This window comes from Ochlerotatus camptorhynchus, unplaced genomic scaffold (genome assembly GCF_037179485.1).
Source record: "Ochlerotatus camptorhynchus isolate MF236.1 unplaced genomic scaffold, CSIRO-AGI_Acam_v1.1 ptg000093l, whole genome shotgun sequence".
NCBI lineage: Eukaryota > Metazoa > Arthropoda > Insecta > Diptera > Culicidae > Ochlerotatus > Ochlerotatus camptorhynchus.
In genome coordinates this window covers 20,667-41,276 of record NW_027040583.1, presented here as the reverse complement: position 1 = coordinate 41,276, position 20,610 = coordinate 20,667, and the positions used below count along the sequence as shown (strand labels likewise).

Genomic DNA, 20,610 nt, shown 5'->3' with positions numbered 1-20,610 from the left:
GATATTATGCAATTCATTATACTCCATTCCAGTCATCAGGCCGAAGTAGGTTTAAAATTGAGTTGTAGCGTTGGGCCCAAAATAGGACCATAGGTCTAGAATAGGATCATTAACCCTATTCCGATAAAAAATAAAAATAATTGACTAAAAGCTTGAAAAGCATATTTTTTTAACTTGAATATAATGAGCTTTGATGAATCAAATTCGAAAGTAAAGCTAAGTTTAGACAGTTAAAGTTTTTTTTACATGATAATGGAGCGCTTATTCAATCAACTTGAGCAATAGCCAAAAAAGTTGGGCGTGGAAAACTTTTGTGACGTTCTAATTACAAATTATTATTAGTTACTGTCAGAGTCGGTACTTTTTTTCGACTTCAACTCTGACTCCTTACGCTCAAAAAGTGTCCAATTCCAACTCCATGACTCTAACTCCGACTCCAAAGCCCTGCTTGCCACAGAACCGCCTCCGCCCCTCACCTAAAGAGTCTACATGGTTTATGAACAGCCCTCAATATAATGGTCTGTAGTCCTATGTTAACCATATGTATCCTTTTTTTTTTTAATTATTTTATGATTTAGAATTTTAGCACTAGCCGTATATTGCATAACAAAACTAATAAGCAGGCTTATTGGTTATCTGAGTATTCAAACGATACTCACATATGCAATACTTTCTACACCCAAAACCAGACAAACTAATCCACCTCCAGCCTACGAAGGATAACATTCAACATATAATTGTTTTTGACATGATGGATACAGTAAATGGAGTGCTTGCTTCTACGGTTAGAGGGGTTTCTTTCAGTTATACACAATAAAAAAATACATTTTAATATTACATCCAATCATGTCGAAAATCTCATGTAATTTTCATGGCCACAACAATAAAAAAATGCAGTAACATCAGCGTTATGTCAGTTCATGCACTGTATTACTGATAATTCTATCCTTTTTGGCAAGTAATATAACACCATATTTTCGACACGATTGAAGTGCATCTACTTTGATGTGATATTAAAATTAATTTTCTGCTAATTAATTATCTATGCCGCAAACAAGGGAGCAGTTCCTACCCCCCTATATCCCTATCAACCACATGCCGCTCTTCGCATGTCGGTCCCATAGCAGTTTTTGTCAAAACTTAGTTTTACAATGCAAATGGTAGCTGATCACTCATATTTTCTTAATACTGGATAAACTCAATAACTTTGTTCTGAAAAAGTTTGGAAAGACAGCCAAATTGGTTGTCTCATCGCATAAGAAGCAATGGTACGAATCAAGCTAAAAATGCGATTTTCTCGGCTTGCTGATTTTTGCCATGGGACCGACATGCGAAGAGCGGCAGTAGCTGCACCGTAGTTCACATGCGTTAGACATTTTTGGACAATCTGACACTTTTGGGCAACGGTAAAACTGACGGAGGTATGACAGAATAAAACTTCTTACTCTTTCACGCTTGGATCGTAGTGCAGAGTGCTAGTAAGAGTAGCCTCCCCGGGGGGGGGGGGGGGGGGGGGGGGTTCGGTGTGAGACAGTGAGAAATTAAGAGCAAGCCAGAGTAACTCTGAGGAACTCTTTTGCTCTCTGATAAACGATTTTACTGTCTCGATTGTTTTGTGTAAAGTGTAAAGCTTAGTACCTATACAGATCAAAGCAAAACGAAACGCGAAGAATCATGAAATTTCGTTTGATAAAAAATTTATGTGGAACATTTTCCAGTTTCCTTTTTTCGCAGTTTACAGTTCATGTGAAACTAAATCGATTAGTTTTCACCTCCGGTGAAGTGAAATTCTGACAGCTACGCTCTTTTTCGAAACGTATACGTATAAATACGCTTATAGGCTTTTTGCTTAGCTGCTGCTCTTTTCACGAGCGCTGCTTGCGTGAAAAAAGTAAACGTAAGCGAAAAGAGGCGATCCACAAGATTCGATTTCGCTGGTACATATCTGTTTACAGTTGAAAGCGAAGTGAAATATTTGCCAATAATCGCTTCGCTTCGATCTCTATACAGGCCTTAAAGGAACGTTAGTTTTTTCAGCCGGTGATCTGTGCCGTAAAATACACTCAATTCATCGGAGAACCTGCTGGCAAAACATACATCACGCAATAACGTTGCTGTTTTGATACAAAATAAATGGGGCTAGGGGGGCGTTTGTGGGGGTTTGGTGGACTAGTTTGTACGTTTGTACTTTCCTGTTCTTGAAACCGATACCCTCACAGGATTCATCCTCAAGTACATGTCCCCACCGGAGCTGGTAGCCGCAAGGGAATATCCATTCGCTTGCTCTAACCATCTGGATGCCCAGTACTATGGTAGTAGATCCTGGTCAATTTCATTAGCCATCATCAGAGTGATTTAAGAAAATAGCCAAACTTCAATGAATTGGTAGAAACCGAGATCATTTCCTTTATTTAGATAAAGCATTCATTTTATTTTTTTTATAATAGTCACGTTAACTTGGGTTATTCGTGACTTGTCTGGGAGTGATTTTTGAACTCGTGACTTTGGCGTGAGAGAGGTATGGATTCGAACCACTATGCCGGGATCGCCCCATTTTCTTCATTTATTGTTTTCGTTTCGTTATCGAACTGACATTGGTATGGTCAGATTCCAAAACTATACCGTGCGGGACCGAAATCCGTACACCTAAGCACGAGAGAATCATTAACGGTCAATACTAAATAATGCTATCATATTATGCTCTGTATCACATCTTTTCCCCATACATTTATCTTTATTTTACCATTATTTGCAAACACCAGGTCTTAAAATTACCTTTAATTATAAGAAAAAAGTATTTAAATTGCACATCTCTTGAATCAAAATCCGTACAGCGTTCTACGATTGAATCAAAATCCGTACAATTTTGAATCGAAATCCGTACACTGTGTTGAGGATGAATCAAAATCCGTACAGTCATGAATCAAAATCCGTACATGCATGTAAATCGATCTAAATCTATGAAAAAAAAAACATGTTGCTGTCTTGAATAATGTATTTTTTCAGAAGTTGCTTGGCTAGGAGTCCAAAACAGATATACTCGTTTAAATACAATAGTTTACAGCATATTTGAACGTTGTACGCTGATGGTCATTTCCCATGTAAAATCGTGCGCTGAATCCAAAAATGTAGTCTAAAAAATCTCAGTAGGATAGTTTTTGAGATAGGGGAAACGCTCCTATAGTTGCGGTACGTTAGAAGCGTTAGGTTCCTATAGTTGTGTATGGAGACTCAATACACAACTATAGGAACCTAACGCTTCTAACGTACCGCAACTATAGGAGCGTTTACCCTATAGCTAAAAAAATTGGGGGCGACCCCGGCGTAGTGGTTAACATTTATACCTCTCACGCCAAAGTCACGAGTTCAAATCTCATCCCCGGACAAGTCACGAATGACCCTAGAGTGTTAAAGTGACTATAATAAAAAAAAAAAATAAATAGCTAAAAAATTAAATATCACTTTAAAAAAAACGTGTTTACTAAAACTACAAATACCTCCGGCTGTAATGAAGTAATATTAATTATTTTAACGCTGAATTAAACGTGATAAAATTTGATTTCGATCATTACAACATTTTTTTTCCGTGAGGGTAATGGTAGAACCACAATAAACATTTTTATTTACATTGCTTAAAAAATTAGCAGAAATTCAATTTTTCTAAGGAAAACTTAAAAAAAAAAAAACAACTATAAAATAATAACAATACCACTAATCTCACTGACAATTGATGTTCAATTGATCGAACGAAAAATCTCTTACCTCTAATTTAGCGTTAAAATAATTGATATTTATATTGTTGGATTCAGCGTACGATTTTACATAAGAATCATTCGTCAAAGGTTCAAGTTCATTTTTTTACTTTTATTTTTTAACTAGTAATATCAGCGTTAGATTAATTGATGCTCCAATCGATTCAAAGGAAAGGTAACTGATTTTTTTTTATTTAAGAAGGTGACTGCTCTGGATTTTTATGCTAACTAATATCATGCTTAAGGATTCATTTCCCCAAATTTTATTCTATACCAGTGCTTTGGGTTAAATATTATTACTAGAGTTTACCTCCGATCACAACTTCGAGGTCTTTGAAATTTGACATGTGATAACGTGCAAGATGCGCTATACTTTGGAACTTGGGGGCACTCCAGCTCAACGCTACAAAACATTATTAACTGGGACTAAACTGGGCGGTGTAGCTTGAACAATGTTGTCGAATCAATAATAGCAAACTGAATAGAAGACTGCCGAAACATCGTTAATACACCGATAATGGAAACGCTCCACCAACCCACTAGCATCAAGCGATAGAATGAGCGGTTCCTAAAATGGTAACCCTATAATGGCGGATAAGTGAAAAAAAAAAAATTACAACCATCTTAGAAACCAACATAAAAAGACAATGAACTGACATCAAAGATTAGTTTTTCGTTTTGTGCATGAAAAATAAAATAAACGTAAGTTAACGACTAAAACTTAATTTAATTTAAAACGTCAAGAGAGTAATAATTATAAAAATGCAGATCTTTCATTGCTTCTTTTCCGCAGTTTTATTCTGCTTCTTCTCCATTGTTACCATTGCCTTTTCAAATTATAATGCTTTCTTGCTTCCAGCTTTCTTTCCTCTTCTTCATATTCTTCCTCCTCTTCCTCTCTTGCTCAACCTTTTTCTTTTGTCGTTCCTCAATCCTTTGCTTCTTTGCGTTCTCTTTATCAATTTTCTCCCGTTCACTTTCATGTATATTTCCGGCCATTCCTCGCTGGTGGCTACTGTTGGGAATGCTCTCTTGCCCATTTCTGTCTGCTCTCTGTAATTTGTATATGCGTGTTGGTGTAGAGGAGCTGCGCTGTTTTCCTTTTCGGCTGGTTCTTGATTGACGTTCTTCATTAAAAGATATTAATAATTTAACATTTACAATACGAATAAAATAAGAGAGTAGCGATTCAATACGGCATCTCTTATGGTGGTAAATGGAACGGCAAAATCCCTGGATGCTTCTCGGTAAGATTTCCCCGCACGCATCATTGCCACAGTCTTCTCCAAATCCTCCGGCGTGTATTTAGCTTCCATGATCTGCTGAAAAACATTGGATAAAGTGGAGTCGTCATTGTGAATGCACAAGTGTACGGATTTAGAATCAGCTGATATATATGGATCGAAATCCGTACAGTACTAATTTTGATAAATAAATACCATATGAATGATCCATTGCTTAGAATTGAGATATAAAACGATAAACACTTACCTTTCCGATCGACCTTCAGGAAACTACTTGCAAAAATCACTTAAATACGCTTAACAACTGGAAGTAAATCCGAGAGATTTTCTTAGAAAATTGTTAAGAACACAACCGATTGATAGAAATGCCCGACATGTGATAAGGTTTTTATTTTTCTTATTTTAATTGTATGACATACTGCTTAATTGTTGACGTAAACATCAAGCTAATGCATGAATGAACATGAATATGTATTCATGTATAATATTTACATTGTTGTGATGCATATAAATAAACAAATTCAACAGGGTGTACGGATTTCGGTGCTGTACGGATTTCGGTCCCGCACGGTATGCCCTACTAATTCTGTTTTCATCACAAATTAGATCAGATCCCAAAGCAAACCAGAGTAGCTCTGAGCAACTCTGAGTAAAAGAGGTACTCAAATGAAATCCGTATTCCCCATCGGCCTCCCTTATATTCATCGCATTGATGTGAGGTACGACGAAATTTTTGATTGTTGCCTTCGTAGTAAAATAGTACACGACTTGTTTGGGTGTGATTTTTTATTTTGTTTGATTGTGATACATTCCATCTGGCTATATATAAAAAAATAATTTCTGTCTGTCTGACCCTTATAGACTCGGAAACTACTGAACCGACCGGCGTGAAAATTTGTATGCTGGGCTTTTTGGGGTAGGGAAAGGTTCTTATGATGGTTTGAGACCCCTTCCTCATCTGTAAGAAGGGGGCTCCAGTACAAATGAAACATAAATGTCTGCATAACTCGAGAACTAATCAAGCAAATGGAACCTAATTTGACATGTGGAGGCCATAGGGGGTAACCCCTTAAGGTCCACGCACATTAGATCCGGATCGGACGCGTTGCGGCAATGTGACAGCTAAATCTATTGTCTAACTGTCAAATTTACATCAACGCAACGCAAACGGATCTAATGTGGGTGGCCCTTTAGGGGGGGGGGGGGGTCTACGTACAATATTTACAATATATTGATTGCGAGCAAGGTCGGGCACATTCAGCAAATTTTTTCCTTGATTTGTTTTCCGTCGATATTGATTTCCGTGCTGAGTACCAATGCTACCGACGCCAGGGAGGCAGCTCCGACGCTATCCTATCGACCCATCAACTCATGAACCGGGGATCAACGGCTTTACCACAGACAAACAGACATCTTCTTCTTCTTCTTCTTCTTCTTCGCATTTCAAGCTTATTGCATATCGCATATTAGCTTATTGCATGCTCTCAACTTAGTGTTCTAGATGCACTTCCACAGTTATTAATTGAGAGCTTTCGATGCCTGTACCATTTTTGCATTGGTATAATTGTGTGACAAGTCCAATCATACTTCAATGCCCAGGGAAGTCGAGACATTTTTCAACCCGAAAAATTCCTAGACCGGACCGGGAATCGAACCCAGCCACCTCCAGCATGGTCTTGCTTTGTAGCTGCGCCTTTATCGACTGAGCTAAGGGACATAACACATTCAATATTTATCATTGTAAAACATCGTCGCTAAAACATTACCGATCTGTTGAGTACACTGTGGTGGGTAGTACGCTGAACAGATGGCGGTAGTGTGTAAATGTCAAACTCATGGGAAATGACTATGCGCACCACAGGTGGCGGTACTACCAACTCCGATACATTTAAATTGACCGTTAAATGCTTGTTCGATGACCAATTTGCGAGTGTTATGTCTGTTTGTTTGTGGCTTTACTTCCCTGCAGCAAAGTAGACACCTGTGCTAAAAATAATCCCTCAGAATTGTTTTCGTTCAGGCGATTGAAAATTTCATTTGACTATTGAGCAATTCTCTACAGATTGACGAATTTTTATTTTTTTTTTTTTAATTTGTCGGCTCCGATTTTGATGAAAATTTGCACAGTTGTTCTTTTTTTAGTAAAGATGCCAATTTGTGTTATCAGTTTTTCAAATTGAATCACGACTACTTTTCTAACAGGACCTGTGTAAAAGTAGTACTAATGAGTTAAAAAATATATATTGCTGAAACGGTTTATTGGATTGATTTGATGTCTTCAGCAAAGTTGTAGATATTATATCAGTTGTAAGGCTTTCATAGCTCGGTACGACAGGTACTATCTCTGTAGTTGGCATCTTTGAGCTTCCGGCAACATGCTGTTCCTCGTTTGAGATGAAAAGAGCTTGTTTATCAACACGAAGACGGCAGGACGTGCAAATGCGAAAACCAGTATTCAATCCTGATGCTTCAGAATATCCAATGGATTTTAATTTCTGGATGGTAATATTCGAAATATTCCTCAGCTTTTTCGAGCATTTGACTTCTTCGAACGGCCGAATGCACCTGATAAAACATGCTCGTTCACTCATGTTGCTTCCTTTATTAAATTTTTTTTTAAATAATAATCTTTAAAAATGATTTCACTGAAATACAACTGAAGGTTATGCTTACCTTTTAATCAAATGGTGGTACACTTAGGGTTTTTGATCTAATTTCCGTCCTACTAAGCACATGCCGCACTTTACGTCTCTTTTCTGAACGAGTTTAAACAAAAAATGAAATATTTCTGTGAAAGATGACTTCTAAATTTATTCACCTTTCCTGCGTACCGTTGGATTCGATAAAGAGTCACAAATTGTTGAGATATTGTTTAAAATCTAATACATACTGCTTCTTGATTCTAAATTCGTTCTTAAATTTAGAGGTGCAAATTTAACTGAAAAGTTCTGGTGGAAAGTTCACAACACTGTGGTGAATGTAGCAGCAAGGTTTATTCATTTTTCTGATGCATAATTTGCATCGTTCAGCTTGCATTAGCATGTGCATTCAGCTTGCATTAGCTTCATTGAAAATTTATGGTGGAAAATTTGCACCATGAGGCATGAACTTCACTGACAATTTTTGGTGCACCGTTCTGGTGAATGAAGGAGCATGCTTTATTGAAAATTTCTGGTGCAAAATTTGCATCGCTCTGATAAATGAAAATTTGCATCGCTCTGAACAGAAAATTTCTGGTGGAAAACTCGCACTGGTCTGGTAAATGAAGGGACAAGCTTTATTTAAAATTAAGCTATGTTGAAAATTTCTGGTGGACCGTTCTGGTAAACGAATGGGCAAGCTTTTCAGACAAATTTTGGTCTTAAATTTGGATCCTTCTGCTGAATAGAGAATCAAATTTTAATAACAATTTCTGGTGTAAAATTTGCACCATTTTGATTATTGGAGGGAAGCTGCCCAAGTAACCACCAAGCCCGCTAACTACCCGACAATCGCCCTTTTTGCGATATAAGGTAAATATAGGGTTTCCGAACTTTATATCAGTCGTATAGCAGCCTTATATACCAAAAAGGGTGATTAACGGGCTTGTTGGTTACTTGGGTGCTTTGCTAAAAATTTATGATGAAAAATCTGGAAATAGGGGCAAGCTTCATTTGGTGGAAAACCTGCAACATTCTGAGCATAGGAGAAGCAATATATATTGAAAATGTCTGGTAGTAAATGGAAAAAGGAAATCTGCACCAATCAGAACATTGGAGAAGCAATGTTTATTGAACATAAACGGTGGAAAATTTTGCGTCGTTCTGGACAATTGAAATTTTCTGGTGTAAAATTACCTGGGGGCAAGATTGTATTGAAAATTTTTGGTGTAAGATTTGCAACAATCTACTGCATGGAGGGGCAAGCTGAATTGAAAATTCCTGATGTTAAAATTGCACAGTTCTGGTGAATGGAGAGGGGAGCTTTATTGAAAATTTCTGGTAGATTACCTTCAACCTTTTGGTGCATGGACGAACAACTTAAACTTGACTTCCGAGAATAACCTCAAGGGTATTGAATTCTGAGGACAGTTAGAAAAAAACATTTCTGAGGATGATTTAATAAAAATTCTGCGAATAATTTCTAATGAATCCTGCAGATAGTTCCAAGATAATTCTGAAAAGAGTACCGAGAGAATCAAATCTTGAATGAAATTTCAAAGGGATGGTAAGGAAAATTTCAAGGAAACTGCGAGGATAATTTCAAGCTCATTCTGGGAAGAACTTTTGGAGAATACAGAGGAAATTCTTTTGAAACTTTAGGGGGATTTGCAGCCCAGTGGCAGGCGCGTAGGCAACATGTTATACGGTGACAGCGGGTCCAGCACAGCAAAATAAATTATTTGAGCCCTGGACATGCTGTCTACTGTCAAACGCTGCTATTGTTATAGGCCTTGTCACTGGCCTGGGAATTTCAGTTCCAAGGTGTTCTGAGAAAAAAAAAAGTTCAAAAATATTCCGAGAAGAACCATTAAATTTTTTAAGGGCAGTGCCAAAATATTTCTGGGGAGAGTTTGAATAAAATTCTGTGGATAATTTCTAGTGCATGCTGCAGATAGTTCCAAGACAATTTCAAAAAGAATACCGAGAAAATTAAAATTTGAGGAAAATTTCAAGGTAGTACCGATAATTTCTAGCTCATTCCGAGAATAACTTCTGGATAATACTGAGCAAATTCTTCTGAAACTCCAAGGGAATTTTAGTTCCAAGGTGTTCTGAGTAAAAGTCAAGAAGAGTTCTAAAAATAATTCCAGAGGAATTCTGAGAAGAATTTCAAAAGAGCTCATAGAGTTCTAAAAATTTCGAAAAGAACTGCAATGAATTCAAATGTAGGACTTTTTTGCAATTATACAAAGATCAAAGACAGCTTTTGGATTTTGGGTATAAGTTTGCCATTGAACCTTGGTCTATTGTTGTCTTACTAAGAATTCGTCTAAGAATCTTCTCTGAAAATTTCAAGTCATTTGTTACCGTGGTTTAAAAGATATAGCTGTTTATGTGCGTTGCAATAAGTTCGGGATTGTCCTTTATATTGTTGGTTGCAACTAAAACTGAACTGCTCCAAAAATTCAAAAAGTGTGATAAAAGTGCACGTTTAGGTCAAATCGTTTTGTTGTCCTCGGCGCACTTATTTCTTACTCCATAAGGAATAAGTGCACCGAAGGCAACCAAACGATTTTACGTAAACGTGCACTTTTATCACACTTTTTAATAAGTGAAAACACGCTTATTTGTCCAGTTTGGTTGGAAATGCGTAATATCATCTTTAAAACATTTAAAACATCTTTTAAAACATGTTCGGCATAATTTCCTGCCACCCCGACTGGCGGTACTTTGGGACAGGGTCATTCCGTAACAATCCTGTACTCGCTTGTCAAAATAGTTTCATGCGCTTATGTTCCAATCGTTACAAATTTTTTAAACCTTTTTAATGATCGCATTTAAGTCAAAATTAAAAAAAAAATAGAACTACAATTTTCGCTAAAAATGACAAAGTTCAACGTACTCGCAACGGTAATAGTAAAGTGTTACTACAACAGCATATAATACCCCGTACAGACTATGGCTTATATCAAAAAATATAGACTGTCTTGCAATGAGCAATCATACATAGGATTTCCAGTGAAAACTAGATGTATGAGTGCTCATTGCAAGACAGCCTATATTATTTGATATAAGCCACAGTCTGTTTGGTGTATAGAGTTACCTCTATGGTATAAGGGCTTTCAAAACCTTGAAATAGTGTGTGTAGTGTGTTGGTTTATTTCCTTTTAATTCCGTCATAATTGCTCATCTTTTGACAGATACGCGTATTTCGCCTACTACTTGCAGACTTCATCAGTGCCAAAAACTCAACACCACTGATCAAGATTGGATTGATCAAGAGCAGCGAATCCAAACACATAAAGCAACCAACGATACAGACAAAACGGTTGCCACGACTACCATGACAAACTCGCTCTGTAACATAGCTCGATCCGAGTGGTAGAAGGATAATGATATATTGCTTGCCAGCTTTGTTGCAATATACACGGATGAGGACAAAGCTTGATATGAATCGAGAAAAGACATAACAAAAAAATTCCCTTTAACACACGTGTATCATCTTCGGGTTTACTTCGTGAAGCAGCTTGCCAACAATTTGCTCGTTTCCTTCTACCGCCCCGAGTGAGTTGTGCCGCACGGGCTGCTTGTCATGAAAAAGAACGAAGAAGATTATATCATTATTGCTTTCCACTTCTGACATAGCGTTATTATTCGGTTCGTTGATCGCTTGTCATTTTGTCATTTAGAGATATTTTTGATTCCTTGATCAAGAGTAATATATTGTTTGTTCACTGCTATGCGCACTGTTTGAACCTTGTACTTGTCGACGTAGTGTGCATGCGAAAGGAGAATGCAATTCTTATTGGTCATTCATGTCAGGTTGTCACCACCATCTGACGTGACTTCAGCTGAATCCAACCACTAAGGCAACAACATAGCAGCAAATTTATCATTTCGGTTAAAGCCCTACTATTGCAACCATTTGACGAATCGATCATCATCCACATTGTTGATGGGATTAAATTGCCAATTCTATTGGCTGTTTGAAAGCAGTTTGCATTGCAGAAGATGAACCACCACCGGATCAAAAAATAAATAAAATCAGCTAAATTGAATAGTAGGGAAACAGTGGTGGGTAGACAACACCATCCACCACGCACTTTGGGGTACTCCCCATCCCAAAATTAAATGCACCATAGAAAAAAAAATTCCCCTCCTTAACAAGATTCCTGTGCACGCTAATGAAACAAATGCAGTAAAGGCAGCGTAACGTCACTTCATGCACTGTATAAATGATAATTTTGTCCTTTTTGGTGCATGGTGAAGTGCATCTACTTTGATGTGCACACTACGAAAAAGGGATGCAAATTTCAGTGCCCTGACACCGACACATGTAAGCGACCCTAATTGGCGTTGACGGCGACTCTATATAGCTCTTTACTCCTATGAGAAAATCCATAAGCAAAAGTCAGACTGTGCGTGAAACATGGTGGACTTTGTACTATCGTTTCACTCCACCGAAAATTCCCATAAGAAACTGTTAATATTTGCTGGAACAGCAAATTTTTCGACGGTGCCGTCAACGCCAATGACATAAGAATCAGTTGAAAGAGACGAGAAAATCAATTCAATCAAACGCACGTTTCGTCGAGTTGCGTATGCTTCGGTGTTGGAACATGATTTACATCATATATGAATTACGTCACGTGTAAAAATAGTTATTTCTAAATGTATGATATCAAAATATTTTTGTTTGCTGTGAAGCTTATATTCACAGAAGGTGTATCGAATCTCAGTTTCCAGTAACAACAGTTCAATTGCTTATATTATTCCTTGCTTTTCCCAACTGTTCTCATTCCCACAACTAATAAACCAAATCCATCTCTGTTCGTGTTTGATAAAAAAAATGTTTGTTCATTCCATATTTTTCTTGTTCTTGTTTCTTCTTTTCCGCTCTCTTTCAAACGTGAATTACTGTGGATGTTTACGTCTTCTTACATTTGTGCATTGAACGCCATGTATCGAAATCTACCATGTGTCTGTGAACAAAAAAAAATGGCGACCATAAAAAAATACTCCAACCTGACTGTGTTATGCTGCCGAAACATTTGTACTCTCGTGTTAACGTTCCTGTTACTGTTCTCAAACCTCTGATCGCGCTCGAATACTTTTTGAATCACTTGTGCATCTTTCTATTCACATTTTCCTCCCATGTTTGAACCACTAAATATACGCTTCATCATCATCATCATCACTGGGAATCCATGATGGGTTCTGTTTTTGTTGTTGTCGTTTTTCCGTTGTAATAAATCCTGGCGTGCGTGATAATGTGACTGCGAATGCAAAAAAAAAAAATTAAACTCGCCCCAACCTGGCATGGAACGATGACACTTATAAACCGGATCCTGCCTAATCGACGCTAAAAATCAAAACCATCCTTGCGATGAATTATTGTTGCGTATTTTCCCTGTGGGGTTCCTACTGATATTCGTGACCCACACTCGTTATTGGCTGGGGATTAACACTGAAAATAACATCCAATACGACAATTGCCTTCTGAAATGGTCACATGGATCATGGTTCACCCGTGCTGTCCTTGCATTGTGTCTCGTTGTCGCACTCTGCCCACAAACTCTGGCAATCGCACTATTTTTCATTGTCCCTTCTGACTGTGCTTTGGGTGTCGTGTGTGTGTATGTGGGAATTGTCACGTGTGCGTGTGAATGCTTGTCATGGGTGGTCCTCTCGTTGGTGGGTTATGGGTCGACTGTGAATGGACTTCCGGCTCCCCATGTGGTGTATTCTGATAAATTGAAAAATCGTCGTTCACCTCCCCCTCAACATCGATGTCGTCCCACGCTGTTGTGCTATTGTAATTAATACGGAATCTCTCACGCCCTTGTAAACTCCTGATAACGGGGGATATGAATAAAAATTGATGATAAAAAAACTCATCCCCCACAATGCAACCGAACGAAATAAATTTCGATTGTGCACGGGGCTTGCCTCAAACCGCCTCAAACATCATAAATAAATTTATCATTCGAACGCGCTCTCGCGCTATCTTCGCGTCATCCTGTCGGTTATCCTGCGATGGTGGCTGCTGCTGCTGCTTCTGCTATGCTTTCATGTGAACACACATCCGTTTCCTATTAATATCGCATTCCCGCTTACCAATGCTGGTTTTATTGCTGTCACGTCGAAAAATTGGCACTGCCGTATGCGTATGGGAAACTTTTCCATCCCGCCCTGTATTCATTTGCATCCCCTACATCGAAATGCAATAAAAACTTCTTATCGGTTGCAAAATGCTCATCTGACTGGTGGCTTGGGCGGCGTAAATATAAAAAAAAATCACATCGCGCAATCATCATTTACTGTTGACAATTTCTACATTTTCTCCACCCGTGTCTGACGACCTGATTTTTCCGACTCAACTGGGCATATGAAAATGATGACAACCATGGAATTGCACAACCTGCTGCCGCTCCGCAAAACAAACTTTTATTTTTCTCTCTTACCATTATTCATTTCCCGAACTGCATTCGACCCACTGAACAATATATTTTTTCTTCTAATGGTTGATTCGTAAATAGTATGGGGCCTGATCCCTTGTGGTAAGTTGCGATGGAAATGCATTTTGTTGGGTAGATTTTTGTATTTTTTTCTTTTAATAATTTCATTCCGTTTGTAGCTAGTGATTGTTTGATGAGGAGAGTGATTTTACTTAAATAAACAATTCAAAAAATTTGGCTAGCCGTTGATGACAATGCAGCAGTTATTACATAAGGGCTTTTAAATACACTGGAGTCGCTTTTTACGCGGTTTTTTTTTACACGGTTTTTTTACGCGGTTTTTTTTACGCGGATTTCGGAATTTACGCGGTTTTTTTTTACGTGGATTCCGGAATTTACGCGGTTTTTTTTACGCGGATTTTGGTTTTTTTTACGCGGATTTCAGAATTTACGCGGTATATCGCTTTTTACGCGGTTTTTTCTTACACGGTCTTTTTTTACGCGGTTTTTTTTTACGCGGATTTCGGAATTTACGCGGTTTTTTTTACGCGGATTCCGGAATTTACGCGGTTTTTTTTTACGCGGGACGTATCACCCGCGTAAAAAGCGACTCCAGTGTATATATCTTCACCCAAAAAATCGCCCCTTTGTATGTGAACATAAAAATCATAATAAGCTGAACTGGTAGCTATTAATGACTTAAGTCCGGTAAACGTCCTCATCACGTTTGAACCGTTAGCATCGATTAGTGATTTGTAAATGTGCGAAGTTACATCCCCAACGGAGAACCGTTCATAGTAGGAAAAAAATCAGTAATTGATTTTCTCGAAACGCAAACGGTTGTAGTGGATACAACAGCTATAGGGGGTTTGATCTAATTCCCGCCCTACTTACCACATCCCGAACTTACCTCTATTTTTAAACGGATAAGAACAAAAACTAAAATGATCCAAATATATTTGAAAAAATATAGTAAAAAATCTAACACTGAATCTTGATTCCAAATTCATCCTACGAATTGCAATTCCGTCTTAACGGTTAAAGACAGAAAACATGCGTAGATATTCATACAATGCGCTCTAATAGGCTTTGTGTTGTAGCTATTGAAATAACCTACCGGAACAAACGTATGCTTGATTTGTGCACGTTGAAATCATTGATATTATCGATGGAAATGGGCGATTACGACGAAGTAGCGCTTTACCCTACTCTAATTTTAAAATGTTTAGGGAATCGAATGCGCAAGGTCTCACGCAAGCAGTGTTCGGAAAAAAAAACTCAAAAACTCAATGTTCATGCGTGATTATATTCGCCTGTGAGTTTTGTCTTGAAAAATTCAACAAAGCAAAAATTTTTTTTTTTATATCTTTATTAAGGAGACTTTCAGGCAAAAATTACCGATGAGTTTTCAGGTTCAAAAATGCATTGCTTTATATGTTAGCGTTATTCATTGGTATCACTGTTGTTTTTGCATCAGTGCATGGAAAACTAACACAACATGTGAGCGGATGTTATAAGTTTTAAGCTGAAATTATTTTTAAGCGCTGTGAGTATGAGTAGGGACGTTATGATACTACTGATATGAGTAATGTTCCGATACTTTTCTTCCAATACCGAAATATTTTGTATCGATACTTTGCATTCGGTACTTTACTATTATCAATACTTGTATCGTGATATCGTATCGCATGCGAAAACAAGTGACATGATTTCAGTTAATGCATTTGTTGCGTTTGTGTCGATATTTAGACAAAATCCTAAATTACTCTGTTTTCAAATTGAACTTAAAAGATGTATCCTCATAGTGAATAAAAGCAAATGTTATGACAAGTAAATCTCGATGGAAGTAGTATGAAAAAATCAAGCGATGCTGACGACCGCAAGGAAGACGATTTCATCCAAATGTAGGGGATGACGGGGTAAGACGGCCACTCTAAGCTTGAAGTAAAATATAACCAAAACTGTTTAAAATTTCCGCGATAAATTTAGTGATTATTGATCTTTAGAGTACTTTCCCTAATTCCATTGATTATCAGAAAATGTCCTTTTCATTTGATGATGTTTTATCACTAATCTAAAACAGCCTAACTAATGAAGGAAAAAAATATGCGGGGTAAGGTTGGCCAGCCCTAGGGATAAGATGGCTACATGAAATATATCATGATCCTGGCCATACAAAAGGCTACTGTTTTCGGCAAAAGTGCACAGTAGGCCGCTCATAGAGAACAGTAGTACATAATTTTCTCACTATCCGTCGCTAATGTGCAAGTCATTTCCTGTATAAATATATCTTGAGATCTTTACTATTAAGAATGTTTCCGTCCTCGGTAAAGTTGTTCAGGTCATCAATGCCTTCAAATTTATGGGTTAGTTAGTTCAGAATTCTCTCACTACGTGGCACTAGTCTACATGTGGACTTCAATTAGATGTTCTGAGTTCGTAGATGGTGAGGATTTCAAGTTATAGTTTATAGATACAGAAAGTACACATGTACACTAGCGCTGCGTAGTGAGGGAGTTCCTAATTTACTTGTGCAGTATCACCATTTGGAATGCCTTGATCAACTTAATTATAATGTCGGTAACAGAAGCTTCTTAGAAGTCCTGAACCTAGTTTTTTGAATGGACTACTTTTATGGATGTTCCGGATTTTATGGTGGATCCCCCGGGGCCTCCATATCATGAATTCATACTGATACAGATCTACAAATGTTTTTGAAAGAAGCATGAGATATTTCAGAAACGAAATATTGTTATTTACGCTTCAGTTTCAACCAACCAAAGGTAGCCGTCTAACCCCGACACATGTCAAACTGCAATAGCTTCTGTAATACATCATGATTTAATGAAAACTTTATATTTTTCACTATAAGTACATTACAATACCGTTATTTTTACACCATAAATTTTACGGTAGCGCTAAAGAGTAGTTCCACACAGATTCGCAAATCGCTTCCGATCGATGTTTTTAGAATTGCTTGTTATTTTACACAGTTGTTTATTATTGACAAAAATGTCATTTTACATATTTGGTTCCCTAGTTTTGTACACGATTAAAAGGGCTAATGCAAAAATGATACGCATCATTACGCATCATCACATATATCTCACGAACGATTTGTTTGATCGAGATGGTGTCTTGGGCGAAGTTGCGGACAAGTATTGTGCCTTTCAAGAAGAAATATGCACTGTAAAAAATTATATTCTTATTCACAAAAAAAAAATCAAAATTAAAACAAAAAAATTACTCAAATTGCATATTTTTTTTATATATATATTGTAGTTTAGATTAAGTGATACCTATTGACAATGTTTATTTGCTGGGCAGTTCATTAACAAAATAGTTATGAATTATTGAAAAAAGTACTTTGTTCCAAAATACTACCTACAGTTAGGAAATATCTTTTAATTGGTGTTATTATTAAAACACATTAAATTTACAAACAAAAAAGCTGCTGGTGCTTAAATTGCCCAAAGTTGTTATTTTCGAGATACTCGTAGGTTAAAATTCACTTAGTAATTTTCATCCTTTTGAGATGTTATTTGTGAGTGTCCAATCTTGAAAATATTATTAACGAAAAGCCCAATCAATTTCCTTAAACTTTGCAGTTCACAGTTTTGCAATCATACTCATGAGTTAAGATATAATTAATTATGAGTAAGATACCGTATGGGAAAAGTGAATTTTCCTATTTGGCCCATATATGGCTAGCTAGTTTCCAAGACCACGGTGGAATAGAAAAGAACTATAAGGAGTATAAAGAAAAAGAGAAGGATTAGTAATTTCCATTTACTACTATTTTATTCGCTTATCCTTGACAGATACGCGTAATTCGTCTACAATGGTAAAATGGTATCGTTGACAGGCTGGGTACTTCAAGCAAAACCCTTCCAACAACAGTTTCCGAGTTTTCAGCGATGATTTGCTTTTCACCTCTTCTAGCTCGTCTTTCAACTTGACGTTATCAAGCTAGAATGTGAATTACAACACAAACTATACTATAGGGGTTATTCCGAGAGTCGAAGTGACTTTAGTCACTAGTGAAGTGAGAAAAGTCACGTCGTGGTGACGTGACTCTCTGTGCAAATCAAATGGAGAGTCACGTCACCACGACGTGATTTTTCTCACTTCACTAGTGACAAAAGTCACTTCGACTCTCGGAATAACCCCCTATAGCAAAGAACTCTGCATCATTACTTTTTCAAAAGTTGATTATTTCAATAATCTAAAGAGTGGCCTTCTTATGCTGTCGTTCGCTACTTCTTTATTACATTAATAAGCACGCCCGACTGAGCCGGTACCAACAACGGCTGAGCATCTGGCGGAGAAGAGCGTAGCCCTCGAATTCATAAAACATCATTGACGTTATGACCGGTGTTGACCATCATTTTTGTTCAACTTTGGAGTGTTTTAACTTCGTCAAACATGGTTCGATTTTAATTTTTCAAGAGCATTCGACTAGAAAACTAATTTAGTTTTATGGTTTAGCCACGAAAATAACCCTGGTCACCGGATACCGGAGATATCCCGGATTTCCGGAGGGCTTGTCGAACTTGCTAAAACTGTGATGTAATTTTCTATAGAAGCCCGGTTAAAATCGATATTTTTAGGGAATACAAAGGAATAAGAACCATTTCCAAAGCGGAAGATACGTCAAGAACTAAAATCGGCTTATAATCAACCGAGAAATGGCCATTTCCCTGGAATTGGTTATTCTTTTAATTGCTCAAAACCTACCGTGAGATAGCTCTTTCTTCATGGTTTTTATTCAATAGGCTTTAGATAATGTTTAAATGCATCATTGACCACATTCACCACTTCTCGTATGCATCCGGAAAACCTGTAGCAGGGGACAGTTGCATTTTTTCACCAAAACAGGATCTCTTGAGTTTCATGGACTCATAAAGATTTTTAAAAATGAACCCAGAAAGATTTCAGGACATTTTTCAATAATATATTGTCAGAGGCGTCGCGTGTCTCATTTGTTTACCTGTGCACCAAGCTTTGTTCGTTGTAGTTTACCACCACATATTAGTTTTTGTTTTATTTTTCAATGCTCCATGAATTCGAGGGACATATTCTCCATTACTATATTAATCACTACCTAACGTAACATTTGAAGGGCCTATCATCTTGCATAAACAAAACTTGTATGGCCCTTTTCGCGCTTAACGAAGTAGGAGGAATTGCAAAACTTAACTAATTCAAGCTGATTATTGCATTAGGTCCTAAGTAATATTGGTCTATTCTCTTCGTTGACTTTCTATTTCGTTAATAACTTGAGCAAATAACCATTTTTTTTATTATGTTTGTCGTATTATATGCTAGATGAAAGCTTCTTTTATCGATCTGTGTGCTGAAAATACCTGGGAATGTCTTTACATAGCCGTTGAGATACAAAGAGAAAGTCAACGGAGAGAATCTGTCAATGTTACTTAGGACCTAACGCAATGTTCAGCACAATGGATAAGTTTCCTAGGTTTTTTGACAACTATCCCATGCATTATCCATCAAAAAACCCGGAAACTGAACACTTCCGAAAACTTTTTTTGATACAAAACAGTGTCAAAATCTAGAGAAAATTTATAGTTCACTGGGTAGCAAACTTGATTTAATCAACTCTTTATTCATCAGAACAGCACTATCAGAATGAACCAGGGGAAGCTCATAAGTTTTTACAGGTGCACCGACGCAACTATCGTTAATTGAGAGATTCAGAACTGACAAGAGAGTGAGAGTGGGCTTTTGCGCTCTCTTTCTCCATAACTCTCTTTGTCTACAATCAGATATCCAAGTGCACAGCGAGAAATGCACGCTTTGGGCACCCATACATCACAAAGTTCTTCTTATTTACTCTCACACATTCAAACCGGTCTGCAAGTATGACAACGTCCAAAGCGTACCAGACTGCTGTTTCCGTGTAGCTCCCGTTTGACGCGTGACTGCTTCAATTACAACTAGTGATGCAAACCGCCATGTATTGTGAAAAATTTGTGGTATGTTTCAAGAGGTCTGCTTGGCTTACATCAGGCATTTGACCATTCACAAAGTTGTCACCCGCCACCCAAAAAAGCTCGCTTTTAGGTGCAATATTTAACGAGTTTTGTCATGGTAGTGTTATCAACATGCTTAGAAATCAATGCATTAGGGATTAGGCAGACCATCCGAACTGAATTTAATCTATTTTGAAACAAACCAAGGTCGAAGATTTAATTGAACCATACTATAAAATAGTGTATTCATGGTCACTGATGGTCTGTAGTAAAGAAGTACAGCTATAATGTGACCATAAAATCTAAACGCATTTGTTTTAATTATTTACACCTGCGTCGTGCACAGGTTGCACATGTGGACGCAACGCCACTGATATTGAGCATGTTGAACTTTTATATCTTAGCTCCAGAATGGTTTGGAGAGCATTAAATATATATTATTGTTATCATTCGATGATGCACATGTTATCACGAAGCTATAAAATGCTCGGATGTTGTATTGAATACGTTAAGAACGTGCG

At 37.4% G+C, this 20,610-nt stretch overlaps 1 protein-coding gene across 1 annotated transcript in view; it reads left to right on the top strand.

Annotated features, from left to right (window-relative positions):
- The window catches only part of LOC135698672 (ras-specific guanine nucleotide-releasing factor 2-like), a gene marked incomplete at its 3' end in the record, with an annotated part of 206,776 nt that overhangs the window by 166,117 nt on the left and 20,049 nt on the right, over positions 1 to 20,610 (top strand). Inside the window, exon 17 of the mRNA XM_065218750.1 lies at positions 14,178 to 14,198. Coding sequence (XP_065074822.1) covers positions 14,178 to 14,198 — 21 coding nt within the window. The remainder of the gene's footprint in view (positions 1 to 14,177; positions 14,199 to 20,610) is intronic.